The 22,278-nt window shown below is 40.4% G+C and overlaps 1 protein-coding gene across 22 annotated transcripts in view; it reads left to right on the plus strand.

Annotated features, from left to right (window-relative positions):
• The window catches only part of NEK11 (NIMA related kinase 11), a 327,448-nt gene that overhangs the window by 258,943 nt on the left and 46,227 nt on the right, over nucleotides 1-22,278 (plus strand). For 15 of the 22 annotated variants that reach the window (XM_054483262.2, XM_054483259.2, XM_063661299.1 and 12 more), the window contains one exon: nucleotides 2,885-2,981. The exons of the other annotated variants lie outside the window; for them this stretch is intronic. In XM_054483262.2, coding sequence (XP_054339237.1) covers nucleotides 2,885-2,981 — 97 coding nt within the window. The remainder of the gene's footprint in view (nucleotides 1-2,884; nucleotides 2,982-22,278) is intronic. 22 annotated transcript variants of the gene reach the window in all.

Here is a 22,278-nt window from a genome sequence, read left to right on the forward strand (position 1 = left end):
GGGAGGCAGAGGGAAAGAAAGTTGGCCAATAAGAAACACTGAAAAAGGAATTGCTCTGAGCACCAAGCTTTGCCAACCCTGTTGCTTGAAATTATACTTGCCCTGTTTTCTACCCTTGGGCTTAAGGCTTAGCATCTTTCCTAGCAGCACTGAGTGCCTTATTGAGGGGAACTGTAGCCAGCTTAAAATAAACTGCAGCTCTCCTGGAAATTGCTTTGACCTTAATTTGCATAAGTCTTCAAAATTTGCTAGCTCTGGAAAAGATGGGAAAGGAGCACCTTATTTTTATTCTTGGCAGAACTGATTCTTGAGCCTGCATGTGAGTTACTTGGCATGGTATGGTTGGTGTTGTTTTAGTAACTTTTTAGGTTCTAGGAAAGATTATTGTAAAAAGCAACCAACAGGAATATGAAATAAACCCCTATGCCTTCCTCTTGCCCACTCCCCAAGCTTCCCTGGGGAAAAGTATCTGTCCTGGCCAGAGCTAGTGGGAAGGTTGGAGCTGACAGAAAGCTGCTGTCCAGTTGCAGTGAGGGCTGAGGCAAATTTTCTCTCCAGGTGTGGAAGGGGTAATCTCCAGGAGTGAGAGAAATGGGAACAATCAGTCGCTGGTACTTGTGTCTTTATCATGAAGGCATAAATGGTGAACGTACTATGAGCAACACATTGTTAATTTGTATTATGCCCTTTACAAGGTTTGTCCCTGTTAATCCAGTATTTCCATAACTAGGGATCTAGTCTAAGGAAAGATCAGAGACTTTGGCACAGAATTAAGCTGGAGAATATTCATCTCAATTATATCTATAGGAGCAAGAAGTTCAAAGTGGGATGCATGCCCTGACAGGTAGTGCAAAAGGAGGATGTATGTGAGACATATTAGAATTTGCATTTAACTTTTAAAATTTAAAAAATAGGGCTGGTCGGGGTGGCTCACGCCTGTAATCCCAGCACTTTGGGAGGCCGAGGCAGGCGGATCACCTCAGGTCAGGAGTTCGAGACCAGCCTGACCAACATGGCGAAACCCCGTATCTACTAAAAAGAAAAAAAATTAGCCGGGCATGGTGGCGGGAGCCTGTAATCCCAGCTACTTGGGAGGCTGAGGCAGGAGAATTGCTTGAACCCAGGAGGCGGAGGGTGCAGTGAGCCGAGATCTCTCTATTGCACTCCAGCCTGGGCAACAAGAGCAAAATTCCATCTCAAAAAAATAAAAAGGTCAGGTGTGGTGGCTCATGCCTGTAATTCCAGCAGTTTGGGAGGCTGAGGTGGGCGGATCACCTGAGGTCGGGAGTTTAAGACCAGCCTGACCAACAGGAGACCAACAGGAGATAACCTGTCTCTACTAAAAATACAAAATTAGCCAGGCATGGCGGCGCATGCCTGTAATCCCAGCTACTCAGGAGACTGAGGCAGGAGAATCACTTGAACCCGGGAGGCGGAGGTTGCAGTGAGCCGAGATCACGCCATTGCACTCCAGCCTGGGCAGCAAGAGCGAAACTCCTGTCTCAAAAAAAAAAAGAAGAAAAAGCTTTACTAATATGTAAAATGGGGACTCCACCTTGCTTCTTTACTTTGTCCCTAAGTCAAGCAGGCACATGTTATATGAGATATGTTGAGAAAAGAATGGGAATTTCATAACATGAGTCTCTTCTTTCTGACATAGCAACTATATGGATATAATTTATAAATGATCATTAGAGTGGACAGTTTTTTACTGATGGGATGTGAAGCACCTTATAAGAGATCTAAGGAAGTGCACAGGGAGTACTCTGCCCCCAGTTCCAGGGAGGAAAGAGTAGCACAGGGCCAAATTGTAAATTCAGCTCTATGGATTGCCCTGAGCTCTTGCTAATGGGCCAGTTTTAGCTTCTTTTTTTTTTTTTTTTTTTTTTTTTTTTTTTTTTTTGAGACAGAGCCTTGTTCTTTCACCCAGGCTGGAGTGCAGTGGTGCGATCTTAGCTCATTGCAACCTCTGCCTCCCAAGTTCAAGTGATTCTCCTGTCTCAGCCTCCAGAGTAGCTGGGATTACAGGCAAGTGCCACCACACCCAGCTAATTTTTATATTTTTAGTAGAGACGAGGTTTCACCATGTTGGCCAGGCTGGTCCCAAACTCCTGACCTCAGGTGATCCGCCCACCTCAGCCTTCCAAAGTGCCGGGATTACAGGCATGAGCCACTGCACCCAGCCCAGTTTTAGCTTTTTAATGGAAAGTAGTGTTGTTTCAGTTGATGGACTATTTCTTTCCCTCAGTTTCAACATGTTTTATAAGAGCCTTCAGGATGTTTCATTAAAAACTGTAGCTCTCTCAGCAGGTTTCATTACACCTCAACTTTCATTACCAACTCTTACCCTCTGAACACAACTTTGGCCTTCTGCTCCATTCTGCTGAAGTTTAAAGCTGCAGATATGACCTCTGGTCAGCATTTTGCTTTCCATTGCAAAAAAGCTAATGCTCAGGTATAAGATTAAGATAAAAGGAAAACTAAGCTTATTAGAAAAATTCCTAGTCACTTAGTCAAACATTCACACCTGCTGAAAGAGAATGGCCAAAGTGTCCTCAGGAACACTTGCTTTTCTATAGATACATTTCCCCCTGAGTTTTCTAGGATAAAAAGCTCATCTTAAATAATGGTGTTTTGTTTAAACAATCCTTTGTGAGAGAGGCTTCGTCCTGGAATGCCTTGTGCATATTAAAACTGTAAATAATCTTGTCATTTGGAATAAATCTTCTTAATGTGCGTGTTATAATTGAATTCATCTCTAATTAATGTAGCATTACCATGTGGCAAAGGTGGATTAGCTTCTGTTTTCTGATTGCCCTTGAACATCGCCTTGAAGTTTCAGGATTGCTGATGAAGTCAATAAGGGCTGTGCATTGATTTTCAGACACAAAGACCATCACCAGCATGGCTGAAGACATGTCCCCAGGACCAACAATTTTCAACAGTGCGATGGCCGGGACCAAGATGAAACGCATGAGGGAGTAAGTAGCATGTTGCCTGCCCCCTAGGAAGGTGCAGTGTTAAAGCATATTGACCAAGCGTGTGACCCAGTCATGTGATACTGTCTTAGTCCATTTGTGCTGCTGTAACAAAATACCTGGGACTAAGCTGTTCCAACTTAGAAACTTCTCTCTAAAATTCACTTTCTGTATTGGTGCTGGTCAAATAATTAGGGAAGTTTGGCAAGAATTATTTTTCAGTTGATTTGCACTTATAGTATTCTTGCAGCACAGCACATTCTCATCCACGCTAATGTTTGAAAGCAAAGGAGAAAAAAATGCTGAAAATTATTTCCAAGCCTAAAGCTGTTAATATGTTTATATACTTATTGTTTTCCAGCCCTACCTGTACCAGAGTGGTCATATAATAACATTATTACCATGGCAAGAAGTGATTCCCAGAAATTGAAAGTGAGGGAGTATGGATTAATTTTTCCCTCTGTAGAGGGAAACTACCTCCACCTCTCCTTGCTTGGAGGAGATAATATAGAAGGTGTTGCTCATTTCCCAGTTGATAGTCTTTAAAGAGAAAAAAAGTGGTTTGCTTATTTTACCCGTAAAAGTTAACAATGTGGTGTCAGATTTTTGATCTAAGACTTCATTACTTTTGCAAAGTACACAATACCCCATTTCCTAGCATATTATGAAATGTTTTAAATAATTAAAATGAAAATATTTTGCTAAATTAATTGGCCAAGATGCATTCTAATGATTTTATTCCTAGTGTGTTGTTTTTCTCCTTATTGCTTGGCTGTAATTGACCAAGTACTTTCTGGCTCACCTTTTTAATGTGGGCTACTGCAGTTTGGGTTACTCCCCCATGGATAGTATTGCTCCTCTAGTGGAATAACCTGCCATCCTTTTATATTTTATATTGTGAATCCTTATGCCATTCCAGAAAAGACAAAAAGGAAATCAAGGCTGCAAATCTGCGTTATCTTTTGAGCATGTTGTGTTTTCTCAGTTTCAAAGACTTAGAAGCCAGCCAGAGAGAGGAAATCTTGCTGTTCTTTCTCTGCACTGTGATATACTGCATGCTTAGCATATGGATGGCAACTATTGGGATGCCAAGAAGAACAGTTAATGACATTTGTCTCCATAGAGATTATAATATAGAGAAAACACAGAACTTCAAATGCAAAACGTTAAGTGACAACATAATGGTTATGTAATATGAAGTGATGGTTAAGAAAAGTCCCCAAATAAGAGCATGGCCATGAGCCAAACAGATGATGAGAGCTCTAAGGTCAGAAAGGGGAAGCTGGGAAGCCTCTAGGAGAAGCAGGGACTTGGCCTTCACCTTGGCCTTCACAGAGGGCTGTAATTTGGAGAGGTAAAGAAAAAGGAGGAGAAGCTGGAGGTCAGCAGATTTGGTGTCTGAGTCTTGGCTTCACTAATAAATGGCTGTCTAACCTTTGACAAGTGATTTTCTAAGATTCAGTTTCTTTATCTATAAAATGGTCATATTAATTGCCACAGCTGGATTCCCAGGAAGCATACTCAGAGATGGAGATTAATGTGTAGGAGGAGGTTTGTGAGGGAATCTTCTGGAGACCAACACCTGTAGAAAGGAGGAGGAAGGAAGCAGACTGGTCAGGGAGAAGTCAAGCTGTGACATGGGTCATTAGAGGCCTCTGCCAACCCCATAGGGAGTTCTGGGGCTAAATGGCCCTGCAGAACTGTCCTGAGTTGGGACAAGAGGGCCTTTGTAACCCCAAGTCAATCAGACATTGCATGTGGGCCACTCTGGGAAGGGGCCGTGACTGAGCAAGATGTTCACTTCTGTATTTACCAGTATTGACTTCATCTAGATTTACCAGTTGTTAACACTTTGTCACATTTTTGTAATTTTCTTTATATCTATCTATATAATATATATACATATACACTTATAAATTATTATTACCGATCCATTTGAGAATAGATTCCATGCTTCATGATTCTTCATCCCTAAATATTTAAATGAGTAGCTTCTAAAAACAAGAACATTCTCTTATATAACCACAGTATGATGATTGAATTTAGGAAATTTCACATCAGTACATAATATTATTTAACATACAAATCCATATTCAGATGTCATTGATTATCCCAATAATACCCATTATAGCAATTGTTTTTCTGATTCAGGATACAAGCCAGGATCACACATTACACTCAGTTGCTATGTCTCTTTGGTGTATTTACTCTAGAATGGTTCCTCAGTCATTCTTCGTCTGTCATGACACTGACATTTTTGAAGAGTGCAGGCCAGTTGTTTTGTAAGATATCTCTTACTGTGGGTTTGTCTATTGTTTCCTCATTATAAGCTTCAGGTTATACACTTTTGGTGGTAGCCTACATAAGAAATATTGTGTGTCCTGAACTTTTAAACATTTAATTATAGGAAGTTTCAGCCACATATAAAAGTAGTCAGAGTAGTATAATTTTTCTATAGACTAATCAACCCAACCAGTTCAACAGTTATCACCCATGACCAATCTTGTTTTTCTATACTTCCACCTGTTCTCACATGTTACTTTTAAGGAAGTCCTATTCATCATATGTTATATCCATAAATATTTCAGTAAATATGTGAATTTTAATCTGCTCTTTGACACTTTCCCTTAGATGTCCATTAGGCATCTCAAGCTCAGGATTTCCAAAACTGAACTCCTAAATTTCCCTACCACACCTGCCCCCTCCACAGCCTTCCCCATTGTTACATAAGCAAAGGCAAGATCTAGGTAAGAAAGAACCTTCCAGCTCAGTAAGTAGTGCCTGAAGGCTTACTTAGTGTGTGACAGTTTAAGGATATCAGGCAAATGACTTTGTCATCTCCTCTATGAAGAAGTTGGGTGGCAACACACCTGGTGATCATGCTGCCATCCTTCTCCAAGTTCTCTAAACTGGGGGCCCTGGGGCTTGTAAGTATTAATATATGCAATGTCAGGCATAGAGTAGACCCTAGCACAGTGGTCAGAAGGGAAGATGCAGGGGGCAAGCTGCTGGGATTTATATCCCTCCTTGCCACTGAATAATATGTGTCCTTGGACAAGTTAACCAAACTCTTTGGGCCTCAGATTTCCCATCTGTGAAGTGGGACTAATAATGATTTTTGCCTCATAGAGTTGTTGTTAGGGTGAGTTGAGATAATGTATGAAATGCACTAAGAATAGTTTATGGCACATAGTAAGTGCTCAGTAAATGTTAACAACTTAGACTCTCAATATATGTGTGGTTGCTTCACTTTGAAAATCCCCAAGCCAAGTATCTGAAGGTGTTGACATGTGTTAGTGATGTTTTATACCTGAGGGCATTGGTAAGTGAAGAAGCTGTTTGTTAAGACATGCATGTAGTATCTTTTTAGCATGCAAAAAGTGCTAGTGTGAATTCTCTGAGAAAATGCCATGAAGTTGTTTAATATAAATTCCAGCCATTTGCCATTCTCCAACTGACTTCTGGCCACAGCCACTTCTCACTCTTGCAGGGAGACTACTCCATAAATGAAACTCCCCTACTGGTGCACAGACAACACCAGCTCTCAGAAGTTATTAGGTGGTACTGCTCAAAGTCACTGGAATGTTGGCAGAATGACAAGAAGTCAGTGTTGACTTCTTTTCAGACTGAGGAATTTCCATGTACATTTGAAGAGAGGTTGCTATTCATGTATGGATAGATAAATGATGAATGGATAGATGAATTGATGGATAGGTAGGTGGATGGATGGGTGAACGGGTGGATAAGTGGGCCTTTGTGGCTCCATGGTCCTCCTGAAACTTCTGCTCTCAGGAAAGGGTTTCTGTTCAAAAAAATTTTTTGTTTTGTTTTGTTTCTTGTTTTTTTACCACCTCAAGCCAGATTAAATTCCAGGCCTGGCTCCATGCTCCCACTAGAGGCCAAAAAGGAGACCCCGTGGAATGACAGCTCATCAGCTTTCAGCTCTGAGGAGGGCAAGGGGCACACTGTGACTAAGACTGGTCCTTTAACTCACAGAGGCCAAGGCAATGTACACGAAGGGCCTGCTCTATCTAAATGAATTATCCTCTTGGCCTCAGCTTTATACATCAAGTAAGACCACTGGTGTCCTGTGCTTTACTACTTAGAGTGTGGTCCCTGACTGGCACCAGGGACATCATCGGGAAACCCGTGAGAAATGCAAACTCTCTGGCATCATCCCTCCTGAATCAGAATCTGAATTTTAAACTATTTGGAAATTCATATACACATTAAAGTTTGAGACATTTGTTACCAGAATGTGAGTTGGAATCAGTCTTAATAAAAATCAAATATTATATAAAATATTTTAATATATTATGTTTTAAGGCCCTAATATTTTTGACTTTTAAAAATTTACTTAGGCTGGGAGTGGCAGCTCACACCTGTAATCCCAGCACTTTGAGAGACTGAGGCAGGTTGATCACCTGAGGTCAGGAGTTCGAGACCAGCCTGATCAACATGGTGAAACCCTGTCTTTACTAAAAATACAAAAATTAGCCGGGCATGGTGGCACACATCTGTAATCCCAGCTACTAGGGAGGCTGAGACAGGAGAATTGCTTGAACCTAGGAGACAGGTTGCAGTGAGCTGAGATCACGCCGTTGCACTCCAGACTGGTCAACAAGAGCGAAACTTGGTCTCAAAAAATAAAATAAAATAAATTCACTTACTTTCCATTTGTTTTAATAAGGAGTATATAATTTACATGCAGCAAAACTCACCTCTTTTTATATATAGTTCTATAAATTTTGATTTGTATACAATAAGATTCACTCTTTTTAGTAAACAGTTCTATCAATGTTGACAAGTGCAAATAGTCATATAATTATCAGCACAATCAAGATTATTATAGAACAGTTCTCTGTCCCCGAAAATTCCCTGTGCTCCCCCTTTGTAGTCAGCTCCTCCCACCATACCCTGTACCTCACAAGCATGGTCTACTTTCTGTCCCTATAGTTTTTCCTTTTTATAATGTCATATTAGTGAAATCATCACTTAGCATCATAGACCCCCATTTAACTGGATAGTTAGTTATGAATATGGATCTAGATCTATGCATAGTCATATGCTAGAGCCTTGCAATTTTGAATAACTTCATTCCCCACAGAACTGTCACAAGGAGACTCAGGTCTGGCATTAAAGTCACAGGCACCTCACTAGCAGCTTTCCCGAAGGTTTCTGGCTCCAGTAAGAGTCTGCTGTTAGAGAAACTTGCTACCCAGAAAATTTTGAGGCTGAACTGCTGGTTTCCCTGTCAAACTTGTCAGCTTTTTGCAATGACTGGGAGGCCTTAGTTCCTGGGAACAGTGTGAGTAGAGGGAGTCTCCTTCGTCTTGCTCTATTGAGATTTCTAGGGATCAGATCCACCTCACCAAAAAGCTCAATAATGGAAAAGGCCTGAGAATCTGGGGGAGCTTCTGAGCCCACTTTTCCAGTTGGAAGTCAGGGACCTGAAAAACATCTGGGCCCTAAGAAACAGTTTAATGACAGGGATGGCATCATTCTCTGGTGACATTCTCTGAATCACCTTTGCATTGCCAATTCATGCAGTGAGCACAGGAAAAAAATAATCTTTGTAGGGATATGTGTTCTCCACTTTAGGAACTGCAATTACACATATAGTAGGCTATTTGAAGTTGTCCCACAGCTTACTGGTGCTATCTCTTTTTTTTTTAAGGCTTTTTTTCCCTCTTTGTCTGTCATTTTGGATAGTTTATTTTGCTATGTCTTAAAATTTATTAATCTTTTCTTCTGCAGTATCTAATCTACTGTTAATCTCATTCAGTTTATGTTTATAAATAGACATTATAAGCAGTTTGAGATTCATAGCAAAATTGACTGGAACATTCAGTGTATTCTTCGTCTTAGACATTAAGTTTTCATCTCTAGAAGTTTTGTTTGAGTCTTTTTGTTACATATTTCTTGTCTCTGCTTAACATGTTCCGTATTTCCTCTATTTAACAAGTAGAGTATGGTTATACTAATTATGTTGATGTCTTTGACATTGTGAGTTAAAACTCACCCTGTTTGGGTGCTGGTTAATTTTGTATTCCAATAAATAGCCTGGATCTTTGTTTTAGTTGCTTGGAAGCAGTTTGATACTTTTGGTTTTTACTTTTGAGCTTTGTTATGTGGGACCAGGGCAGCATTTAGGCTACAGCTGGTCATTTCCCATTACTGCAGCAAGACCCTTCTGGGTTCTTTATGCAATGGCTGATGAATGACCAGGTTTACCGGTTTGGCAAGTATGAAGGTCTGAAGAGGCACTATTCATGGCCCAACGTGAGCCCCAAGTATATTCTCTCTCACCCTCTCGTGTCCTTCTCTCTCTCAGCTCAGTAATCTCCTCACATGCATGTGCTGGTCTACACTCAGCTGAATCACACTGTATGTGTGGGTATACACAGGTTTATTGATTTCTTTTGCTTCACATTTTTTGAAACTGCTTTTGTTTTAATACTTTTGTTAATTATGTAACATGTTTCCATGGGTCAAAAGTCAGATCTATTAAAAGCCATATTTAATGAAGACTAGCTTCTATCCTTGATCCCTTGCCCTATTTCCTCCCTTCCACGTTTAAAAATTTCAGGGTTCATCCTTTCATTTAAAAATATATTCAGATAAATGAATCTCTCTCCTACTGCTTAAGAAATTGGTAACATATTATATACATTTTGTCTCCTTTATTTAGTAATATATGCTGGAGCACAGTAGTATATGGCAATATTCTTCACTTCTTTTTACAGCTTCCAGGTTCTCCTCTGTGTAGATGTACTATTGTTTATTCAACCTGTAACCTAATGACGGACATACGAGTATTTGCAATCTTTCACTAGTACGAATAGTGCTGTAATGAATAGCCTTAGCACATTCAGGGTTTTTTGTTTGTTTTATTGCCAGCATATCTTTGAGATAGATTTCTAGAAGTGAGATTGCTTAGTTAGAGAATAAATACATGCATAATTTTGGTAGATATTTCCAAAAGCCGCTTTGCATTCTCACCAGCAATGTATGAGAGTGATGTTTCCCCCACAAAGTACGTTATCAAACTTTTGGAGTTTATTCTGCCTGTCTGTCTGCCTATCTATCTATCCATCCATCCATCTATTGTATATCTACCTTTGTCTTTTATAAATATACTATTTCATTGTGTGGTCTATTTCGCTTGCTTTTGGTATAGTTTTTGGAATTTAGGAAGCTGTATTTTCATGTCTTACAGTAAACACACTTGAGATTAAAGTACACAAAATGTCCCCACATCTAAATTTGGAGTGGAAGGGAAGAAACCACTTTTAGCCTCAGGTTTCAGCTGAGATATCCAACACAGCTTTCCAGAAACCTTGCTTACTGGGAGTCAAATTGTGTTGCTTGCAAAGATTAATAAAAGCGATACTTTTTTTTCTTATCATTTAGCTATTTAGCCAGAGATTTTTGTTTAAATTATCTTAATGAGGAGTAGGGGTTTGTGGTGTTCTAAATCTCTAGTATCTAGGAGGAATCACCTTTCCAGGGCTGCTGATTTTGGTGTCATCCGTTTTAGATTATTAATGCCTAGAGATCAGACATTAGTCTGGCGTTATTAATGCCATAGAGATAAGTGTAGTGACATGCACATCATGCCCAAATGGGCATTGCTTCTCCTATATGTGGACATTGTGTCTATAGTATTTATAGAGGAAGATGAGGGGTAAGGTGATCTTCATAGAGCTGTCTCATGCCCTGGTATATTGAATGGCTACCACAGTGCATGCCACTGCTGATGCTCAAAACAGGTTTCTGTATTTTTGCATCTGTGTCATAGATGCCTGTTCTCCTCCCCAGGTCAGAGCACAGCCCTGGTAGAGTGCTGCCATGAGGGCTGAAGTCAACTATTTAGAGGCTGCAGAAGGCACAGGGATTTTCTATAAATAACAGTGAGGTCAGACCTCATAACTGATTCAGTCTCAGATAGCTGGTTCACAAGTTCTTGAAATTTCTCTTTCACTTTCAATCACAGGAAGATCTTGACAGGAAGATCTAAACAGAACATGAGAAGTCCATGATCTTTATTGTCCTTCTTGTTAAACTGATATATAGCTCATGGTACAGTAGCTATCACTTGTAAAAATGATGGTGAGACATTAAGCACTTGCTAAAAATGTTCCTAAGATGGGGTAGTAACATGAAGTTTATAATCGTACCAGCTCAGTTTTTGAACTGGACCAAAGCCATAGCAATGTTTATATGGAGGGAAACTTACTTTCAATGCATGCCTCCTTTGTGCCAGGGAGTGTGCTAAGCCAGACACCTTCTGTTTCCTGAAGTTCTCACCATATACCTGTGAGGTGCGGAGGATTCTCCATTTTATAGGTAAAGAGTTTGTATTTCAAGAGGTGAAGAAACCCTCCCATTGCCATATAGCTAGTAAGTGGCAAGGCTACATTTCAAATAGAAGTGTAGTTAATTCTAAAACTAGAGTAGGAAAGTACTGCCAAGATGAGATGGGAACAGTGGGAGCTGAGTGATGCTAAAGTCTAGATCTCATCAGGAACTCTAAAGAAGCCTCCTAATTACCACAGGCCCTTTATGTACCTGGCATCATGCTCTGGAACCTATTTGTTTTCATTTGGTAGCCATAAGTACAAACCAACTCACCTTAAAGATGCAGAAGCTGTGATTCAAAGAGGTTAAGTTAAACACCCAAGACCAAAGCTGGATTCTAGGGTTGGTCTGTCTGCTATCATATTTTATGCCCTTTCACATGCTTTTCTGAATTGGCAGGTATTGGTATTTGTATTTTGACAGCATCTCATTCTCTGAGCTCAGGCTATTACTGTGTGTGTGTGTGTGTGTGTGTGTGTGTGTGTGTATCACTAGAATGTACTATTTTACTATTTCAAGATTTCCAAGTGCTTTATGAACAAAGCTCATTCTGTTTCACTGATTGAAGTAACCCTTTAAGGGAGAAACAGATGCAGTGATGGTTCTTTTCTCATTCCTTTTCCAAATCTCATTGAAAAAGTGCTAGTTATACCTCCAACATTCCCTTTTTAAAATAAAAGGTCAGTATCAGGCAGTGTTTCAGAAGAAACTGCTGATTGAAATCAGCATTTCAATTTCAAAACAACAAAAGTTTGTACGTAACAAAAGCTTGGTAACCAGCAAATGAGGGCTCCTTACCCAAAGAGTAGTGGCTCTAAATTTGTATGTCGGTTTTAAGAGATCCTTTAAAGAGCCTGTCAGACCTCTTACTCAGCTGTCTCAAGGCCTGGAAGCAATTAATTGAATTCTTCTTGAGAATCTGTTAGGTGTGAGGCATTGTGCTTTGGGGCATAGAACAGACACCTTACAACCTAGGTAGGGAAACTGGACACCTGTAAGTGTGATATACAAGACTGAGGGCAAATGCCAGGAGTCACTGGAGTGGAGCCAGCACCCTGGAAGTTCAGAGGAGGAGGCCCATCTCTTATAAAGGAGTGAGCAGATTCATGCACTTCTCCCTGAAATGGACCTGTTGTATTTGTTTCCCTGCTCCAGGAATGACTTATCTTCTTCCTCTGAAGCGGAGGTTCACTAGCATAACTGTAGCCCAGATGTCAGCCAGCTTGTCCCTGCCTCTCCAGGTCTAGGCAACTTTGACTTAAGCCCTTAGGACATGCCCTATGGTAGCTCAAAGCCTTTCCTAAGACTTCTACAAACTCTTGGGTGCTGTGGTGATCTCATCCTCTGGGCTTCTGTCTCTATTGTCCCCATTCTGACCCATATTGACGCAGAGTGAAAAATCTAGCCTTTTAATTCATTTTCCCCAATACTCCCTGTGATGGTTAAGTGAGTGTCAACTTGATTGGATTGAAGAATGCAAATCCAATCAAGGGTGTGTCTGTGAGGGTGTTGCCAAAGGAGATTAACATTTGAGTCAGTGGACTGGGAGAAGCAGACCTACCCTCAATCTGGGTGGGCACTATCTAATCAGCTGCCAGCATGGCTAGAATAAAAGCAAGCAGAAGAACCTGGAAGGACTAGACTGGCTGAGTCTTCTGACCTTCATCTTTCTCCCATACTGGATGCTTCCTGCCCTTAAACATCAGACTCCAAGTTCTTCAGCTCTTGGACTCTTGAACTTACACAAGTGGTTTGCTAGGGGCTCTCAAGCCTTCAGCCACAGATTGAAGGCTGCACTGTTGCCCTCCCTACTTTTGAGGTTTTGAGACTCGACCTGGCTTCCTGGCTCCAGATGGCCTACTGTGGGACTTCACCTTGTGATTGTGTAAGTCAATACTCCTTAATAAACTCCCTTTCATATATACATCTATCCTATGAGTTCTGTCCCTCTAGAGAACCCTGAATAATGTACTCCTATTCACCCAAATCTTCTGTGAGTACACTTGACTTTTTTGAATATTTGAAAGCTAGCAATAAAAGCCTCATGTCACAAGGACATAAGCAACTTCAAACTAATCATTAGGCATCCCTGTTCTTTAAAAATGCTCTTTAGCAGGTGGGCCCATTGGAAAGGAGGCTCTGAGATGATTTTCATGTGGAAAGGTTTCTGGGGATGGCCAGCTCTCTGGATCCATTTATGTAGGGGCAAGGAAGGAAACAGGAGTGGGCAGAGAGAGAAAGTAGGCTTGTGGTACCATCTCAGCAAGGCCTGGTCAACAGCACAGGGTGCATTGAAGCTGGGATGGCCTTGCAGAGTTCATCGAGGGGGCTGAGCTCAAGAGCCCTGCGTCTACCAGTCACTCGCTGCAGGAATGCAGGAAGGGCATGAGCCCTGATGAGGCAGTTCTTGAGCTGAGCTCAGCTGAGGGCAATTCTTCAAGAGGGCTGATGGCAGAAATCTGTCTCCCAAGGGCACTCCAAGTAGATGGAGAATAAAACTTCTCTATTCTGAAAAACAGTCTTCATCCCCAGCTCCATTCCAGTTTTCTGGCATCTCTCGCTTTCCCACGTTTCTCAGGAGCAAAACAAACTTTTCTCATGCGGGCACCTGAGTCATTCTTCCGCTTCTTTACTAATATCTATGTCCTCAGGCTTTCATCTTTCTTCACAAAAGTCATCCTTGCCTATTGTTTTCTAAATAAACAATTTCCATGTGTGTGCATGCGTGTCTGTGCCAGCTGATGCTTAACACATTTGTACCCTAATTCCATTTGCTCCATTTCAATAATGATGGGAAGTATCAGAGAGATAAATCGCCATAATGAGAACAATGTGGATTTTAGGACCTGAACGATCTGGGTTTGCAACTTGGCTACTTTTACTCTGTGGTCTTAGACAAGTCCCTTTACTTCTCAGAGCCTCAGTTTCTTCACCTGTACAATGGAGGAATAATTAAAAATAGCACTATATTGTGTATGAAGTGGTCACTCAGTAAATACCATCCCTTCTACCCTTCTTTCTCGGCCACTTCAACTGCCATTCTGCAGGCCCTGACTTTAGGAGTTAGTGTCTCATTGACTATGAAAATATTTGTTCTGTTCGTTTTTTCACTACACAAATTTGAAATCGTGCTTCCAAGCAAACAATCCTAAAGCAGACCGATTAGCTATTATCAACTGCAAAACAGATGGCCAGGGTTGGGGTGTGGGGGGCATGTGGGAGCAGAGTTCAAGGACTTCTTGGGCAGTATTTATGTTCACAGTGCCAAGGCTTCTTCAGTGTTCCTAGTGGCCCCTGTTTACTCTTTCTTGTTCATATTTCTTTTTTCTTCTTAGAGCTGTAAGTAAACTATGTTATATGCATTTGATTTCCATTATGACCATGCCTGAATTGTAGTAAAGTGTACTTTTCCCAGCTGAGGGCTAGATATTTTTAAACAATTAAGCATGTTTTATGATAAAATTAAATAAATGGATACAGCTGTTTCTATAGTATTTTGAAATATCTATATTATATTATTGAGTGTTGAAAAACCTAAACACCAGCAGGTACTACAGGCTAAGCAGGAAATTTTGTTTTTATTTCTGTATCAATGAGTTTTGCCTGATAGTTTTCAAACTGCCAAATTAGAAAAAGAAAGCATGCAACATGAACCTTTCAATTCTCAGAATAAACTGGCGTATCTGGGCTTCCAATGCCTGGGATCTCAGAAAGGAGGCAAGTTTACTCTGACAGTATGGTATGAAGATATTGACAAAAAAAATTTACAAAGAGATTATTTTGGATTCTTGATAAGGTGGGGGTAGAAACAAGGAGTTGCACCTGTCCTTCATTAAGCCCCTCGGGGTGTGAGGGGCACATGCAGGTAAGTCACCCTTGTGCAACATGAATGCGCAAACAGAGCAGCCAGAAGCACTCTAGGTAGAGTCAGGTGCAGAATAATGGGTGAAACCTTAGAAAAACTGGAAGAATATTACAGCCCTAGTATTTCCCACTCCATATGAAATAGCAGTTTTTTTCTGTCCATCTGTGCCCATGGAAGCTGGACTGCAGGGAAAGGTAATCTCATAGGAGCAGGCATGCTCTTTGGTGCAGCCAAGGATTGTTCAGGAGACACAGAGATCCCTGCCTCCAGAACAAGAGGTAAGGGTGTATCATGGGAATGGGACCCATGGCCCACTTGATCTGTTTCAAGGATGGTCCAAAGATGTTTGTTTGTTTGTTTGTTTTGAGACAGGGTCTCACTCTGTTGCCTGGGCTGGGGTGCAGTGGTGCGATCTCAGCTCACTGCAACCTCCGCCTCCCAGGTTCAAGCAATCTTCCCACCTCAGCCTCCTGAGTAGCTGGGATTACAGGCATGCGCCACTACGCCTGGCTAATTTTTACATTTTTAGTAGAGAAGGGGTTTCGCCATGTTGGCCAGGCTGGTCTCGAACTCCTGACCTCAGGTGATCCACCTGCCTCGGCCTCCCAAAGTGGTGGGATTACAGGAGTGAGCCACTGCGCCCTGCCAAAGATCTTTGTTTCAAGCCTACTTCTATCCAAGATTTTTAAGGCCCAGGGGATATCTGAATTATAAGAGTATCTCATAAATGCTATCCTCCCTCTGTCAACATGGGAAAGGCTGTGGATTTGACCTACTTGCCACAAGTCCTTCAACCCTCCAGATGCCAAGCTGAGCCGGCCCACCTTGGTCTAACTCCAGAGCATTCTGATTTGTGCTTCCTCATGGCATCTCAGCCCTTGGAGAACACTATTATTCCAGTAATATTATGTAAGGAAGGCTGAGATTTTGGTTTGCCTTAACATTCTCTACTTCATCCCAGGGGTATCTCTTTCTCTGGACATGATATAGATTTACATGCATTCTATGTTCCTGCCATAGAAACTATCATGAGTTCTTTGCTGTCCAATATTCATAAAAAACCTGGTGGCAAAAATTCATATTCATAAAGGTTTGCTGGAAAGATATGACCACCACCAATTTCTCCCCATCTTCTAAATCTTACTACTGGATCCACCTATTTCATGACCATGACATTTAAGGGGAGAGAGGTCTCCTCTGACCACTTGCTCTCACTCCCAGTTGTTTGTCCAGAGTGTGTTCTGATTTCATGCTGCTGATTTCAATTAAGGATATGACAAGAGATATTGTCACCTTCTGTATCATGCCATGTTTTCAGGTCTTCCTCCTCCACATTGCAATGTTCTCTTTCTCTGCTGCCTTAGTATCTGGGAAGCTGTTTTTCCTGAGTAGCAGGTTTGTTTTTAATCCTAGGGTTTGAGTTGGTGAGCATACTGATAATCTTTTCTGCTTTGCCACTAGGAATCATAGAATCAAATTTACCTCTCTCTTCGAAGATTATATGGTATGCATTTCTTTCTATTTTTTTTTTTTTTGAGACGGAGTTTCACTCTTGTTGCCCAGGCTAGAGTGCAATGGCGTGATCTAGGCTCACTGCAGCTTCTGTCTCCCAGGTTCAAGCGATTCTTCTGCCTCAGCCTCCTGAGTAGCTAGGATTATAGGCATGCACCACCATGCCTGGCTAATTTTGTATTTTTAGTAGAGATGGGGTTTCTCCATGTAGGTCTGACTGGTCTCGAACTCCCGACCTCAGGTGATCCGCCCGCCTTGGCCTCCCAAAGTGCTGGGATTACAGGCATGAGCCACCGCACCCCGCCTATATGGTATGCATTTCTGTGTTAATCTTACTCTTGGATTATGACTTTCCTGACTTTATCTTTCCTCTACCCTGATTTCAACTAATTAGTTTAATGTTTTGTATAGTATAATATATGTTCTTTTAGGCTCCCTCAAATGCTTTGTGAAATGCAAGGGTAGATAGTAATAAATAAATTGCAGAACTATAAAATGGAGATTAAAAACGTTCCTTTCCCCTCCCAGATTAAAGCTACTCATCAGAACTCATCAGAAAAATCAGGTGTATTAGTCTGCTCGGGTTGCCATAACAAAGTACCATAACCAAGTTGCTTAAACAACAGAAATGTATTTTCTGACAGTTTTCAAGGCTGTAAGTCCAAGATCAAGGTGCCAGCAGGTTTGGTTCCTCCTCAGGGCTCTCTCCTTAGCTTACAGATGGCTGTCTTCTTTCAGTGTTCTCATATGTCCTTTTTTCTGTGTGGACCCACATCCCTGATGTCTCTGTGAGTCCAAATTTCTTCTTATAAGGACACCAGTCAGATTAGATTAGGGCCCACAATAACAGCCTTGTTTTAACTTAATCACCTCTTTCAAGGCCTGGTCTACAAATATACAAATATTCAGAGGTAATGGGGGTTAGGACTTCAACATATGAATTTGGGAGATACACAGTTCAGTCTATAACGTAAGGTGTTTTTATTATCTGTGGTGGAAGGACTTTCTTACAGGCCCTTTTCTCCCTTGGTCATGAGGGATAGGTATGAGTGTTTGGAAGGCACTTGCACAGACCATGGCAGTAGCATCAAATGCCTTCCAAAGGACCTCCTCCTGTAGAACAGAGGTGACTGATGGGATTTGGTTTGTAACCTTTTTTGCTTAGTGTCACCTGTGACAGATAAAGAGGACAAGCCTTATGCTCTCCCATTAGAAATTTTTGTCCACTCCTGTGTCTAGGTCTCAGGTTCTAGGTGGTGTACAGTTCCAGACCTGCCGGCAGCACCACAGCTTGTATCTCAGCAACAACTGGTCCAGGGCACACCTGACTTTCACACAGATTATTCTCAGGATGGTCTGTTATCACCCCGAGGTTCTTGATAAGACAAACCCAGTGCTACTGACTTCACTGTCATGGTCCAACACAGCTTGGAGAAATGGGAAAGAGCATGCCCATCTTTGCCTTACCTGTCATCCAAAGATGGAGACAGAACTCTGATTTCTTAACATTATCTCTGCAAGTCAAAGTGTCCAAATTCTTGACACCAGCAGTTAAAACACAGGGCCTTTGATTGAAGCAGACAACTGAGTGAGTTTTCCAGGAGGTCTGAAGAAAGCCAACTCATTATCCAGGTCTCTGAACAGACAAATAATTATCAGACACTGAAATATATTTTCCCATGCAAGTCAGAAATGGCTCAGCCTCTGTTTTGCACTGTTAATTACACTATTGGGCAGAGCCCTGTTACAGTTCTTGGTCATAGATTTACCCTTGATGCCTGGCAGCATGGGTAGGAAACTGAGCTAATGTGTGGTCCTGCCTTACATCAAAATGTGTGCACCCTCAGCAGTGTCAGGTCAAAAATGAGAGGCAAGAAGAATTTCAGACATAGCAGGAGTGCCTCTGCTGTTGTATCAGCTTGTAAAAGAAAAGAAGGCAGAATTATTTTGCAGTGTATTTTGTCAGCAGCAATGTTCTGATCTCAAGAAACTGTGATGTTCACCATGGTGAAAATCAATGAACTAGCTGAGACTTGAGAGAAGCAGGGAGAATGCAGCTTACATAAGCCCAGGCTGCTACCCAGGTCAGGGGTTCTGTCTCCTTTGTCTCTTGCCAAAGTCATTGTTGACTAGACAATTGTCAATTAGTGTTCTAGGCCCAGGGATGGCCCCTGCTGCGGTCATGCTGCCAGACTCTCTGTGACCCCACCCAGCACTTGATGCAGGAGGCTTGAGACAGCTTTCAACCATGCATCTAGATTTCTACTAGTATGCCAAACTCTGTAAGATCAGATAACTGCTTACTGGAAAAATCAAGATCTTCCCTTTCTTTTTTTAAAAGGTGTTTTTAGTTTTAGGTTCACAGCAAAATTGAGAGGAAGATACAGAGATTTCCCATATATCCCCTGCCCCCACACATGCATAGCCTCCTCATTATCAACGCCCTGCACCAAGATGGTACATTTGTTGCAACTGATGAACCTGCATTCATACAGCATAATCACCCAAAGTCTACAGTTAGCTTTAAGGCTCACTGTTGGTGTTGTACATTCTATGGGTTTGAACCAATGTATAATGTCATGTATCCATCATTATAGTATCATACAGAATAGTTTCACTACCTTAAAAATACTCTGTACTCTGCTTAGTCATCCCTCCCAACCCCTGGCAACCACTGATCTTTTTACTGTCTCCACAGTTTTGCCTTTTCTGGAATGTCATATAGTTGTAATGATATAGTATGTGCCCCTTTTCAGTTTGGCTTCTTTCACTTAGTAATATTTAAGATTCCTCCATGTCTTTTCATGGCTTAATAGGTTATTTCTTTTTAGCATTGTATAATATCCCATTGTCTGGATATACCACAGTTTATCCATTCATCTGCTGAAAGACATCTTGGTTGCTTCCAAGTTTTGGCAACTATAAATAAAGCTGCTATAAACATCCATGTTCAATTCTCTCTGTGGACATATTTTCAACTCCTTTAGGTAAATACCAAGGAGTGTGATTACAGAATCATATGGTAAAAATATGTGCAGTTTTGTAAAAACAAAAAACAAAATAAAACAAGAAATCCTCCAAACTGTCTTCCAAAATGGCTGAACCATTTTGCATTCCCTCCAGCAATGAGTGAGAGTTCCTGTTGCTCCTCATCCTTGTCAGCATTTGGTGTTGTTAGTGTTCCAGATTTTAGTCATTCTAATAAGTATGTAGTAGTATCTCATTGTCTTAATTTGCATTTCCCTGATGACATATGATATGGAACATCTTTTCATATGCTTACTTGCCATCTATATATTTTCTTTGGTGAGGTACCTGTTAAGGCCCATTTTTTAGTTAGGTTGTTTGTTATCTTATTGTTGAGTTTTAAGAGTTCTTTGTATATTTTGCATAATAGCCCATTATCAGATAAGTGTTTTGCAAATATCTTCTCCCAGTATGTGGCTTGTCTTCTCATTCTCTTGACATTGTCTTTCGCAGAGCGGTCCAGATTATCATTTCTTGCTCTCAAAAATCATGCCTTTATTGTATCTAAAAAGTCACTGCCATACTCGAGGTAATCTAGGTTTTCTTTTATGTTATCTTCTAGGAGTTTTATAGTCTTACACTTTACATTTAGGTCTATGATCCATTTTGAGATAATTCTTGTGAAGGGTGTAAGGTCTGTGCCGAGATTCAATTATTTGCATATGGATGTACTGTTGTTCCAGCACCATTTATTGAAAAGACTGTCTTTGTTTCACTGCATTGCCTTTTGTAATCTGTCAAAGATCAATTGACTACATTTATGTGGGTCTATTTCTGGACTTCCTGTTCTGTTTCATTGATCTATTTGTCTGTTCTTTTGCCAATACTACATTGTCTTGATTACTGTACCTTTATGGTAACTCTTGATGTCAGATATTGTTAGTTTTCAAACTTTGTTTTCAATTGTGTTGACTATTCTAAACCTTTTTTACCTCTCCATATAAACTTTAGAATCTGTTTGTCAACATCCACAAAGTAACTTGCTGGGATTTTTATTGGGATTGCTTTGCATCTATTGATGAAGTTGGGAGGAACTAACATCTTTTTTTTTTTTTTTTTTTTTTTAGAGATAGAGTCTCACTCTGTAGCCCAGGCTGGAGTGCAGTGGTGTGATGATAGCTCACTGCAGCCTCAAACTCCTGGGCTCAGGTGATCCTTCTGCCTCAGGCTCCCAAGTAGCTGAGACTACAGAGGTGCACCACTACGTCCAGCTAATAGAACTAACATCTTGCCAATAATAAGTCTTGTTAACCATTAGTATAAAATCTCTCTCCATTTTTTTAGTTCTTATTTGATTTATTTCATCAGAGCTTCATAATTTCCCTCATATAGATCTTGTATATATTATGTTAGATTTATACCTGTTTCATTTGGGGAGGGGGTGCTGATGTAAATGATATTATGCTTTTAATTTCAAATTCCACTTATTCATTGCTGATATATAGAAAAGTGATTGACCTTTGTATATTAACCTTGTATCCTGCAACCTAGCTAGAATCACTTATTAGTTCCAGCAGTCTTTTTATCGATTTTTTTTTATTTTCTACATAGACAATCGTGTCATCACTGAAGGAGAACATTATTTCTTCTTTCCCAATCTTTATATATTTATTTCCTTTTTTATCTTGTTGCATTAGCTAGATCTTCCAGTACAATGTTGAAAAAGTGTGGTGAGAGAGAACATTTTTGCCTTGTAACTGACATTAGTTGGAAAAGCTTTGAGTTTCTCACCCTTAAGTATGATGTTAACTGTAAGTTTTTTGTAGATATTCTTTATCAGGTTGAGGAATTTTTCCTGTATTCCTAGTTTACTGAGAGTTTTTATCATGAATGGGTGTTGTATTTTGTCAAAAGCTTTTGTTTGTGTCTATTTATATGATCATGTGATATTTTTATTTTTAGTCTATTGATGTAATGAATTACATTAATTGATTTTTGAACACTGAACTAGCCTCACTTAGAGGGGATAAATCCCACTTGGTCATGTTGTATAATTCTTTTTATATATTGTTGGATTTTATTTGCAAATATTTTGTTAACACTTTTTACGTGCATGTTTATGAAAAATACTGGTCTGTAGTTTAATTTTCTTATAACGTCTTTGGTTTTGGTTTTTATTTTGGTTTAGGTTGATGGTGGTCTCATAGAATGAGTTAGGAAATATTCCTTCTGCTTCTATCCTCTGAAAGAGATTCTAGGGAATTGTTATAATTTCTTCCTTAAGTGTTTGGTAGAAGCAACAGTGAACCCATCTGGGCCTGGTGCTTTCTGATGTGGAAGGTTATTAATTATTGATTCAATTTATTGAATAAATAAATGGTCTATTCTTGTATGAGTTTTAGCAACTTGTGTCTTTCAAGGAATTGGTGCATTTCATCTAAGTTATCAAATTTGTGGACATAGAATCCTTCATAGTATTGTTTTATGATCTTGTAAATGTTTCTTACATCTATAGTGATGTCCCCTCTTTCATTTCTGATACTAGCCATTTGTGTTCTCTCTCTTTTTTTCTTAATTAGCCTGTCTAGTGGCTTA

The sequence above is a fragment of the Pongo pygmaeus genome, chromosome 2, assembly GCF_028885625.2.
Source record: "Pongo pygmaeus isolate AG05252 chromosome 2, NHGRI_mPonPyg2-v2.0_pri, whole genome shotgun sequence".
Classification (NCBI taxonomy): Eukaryota; Metazoa; Chordata; class Mammalia; order Primates; family Hominidae; genus Pongo; species Pongo pygmaeus.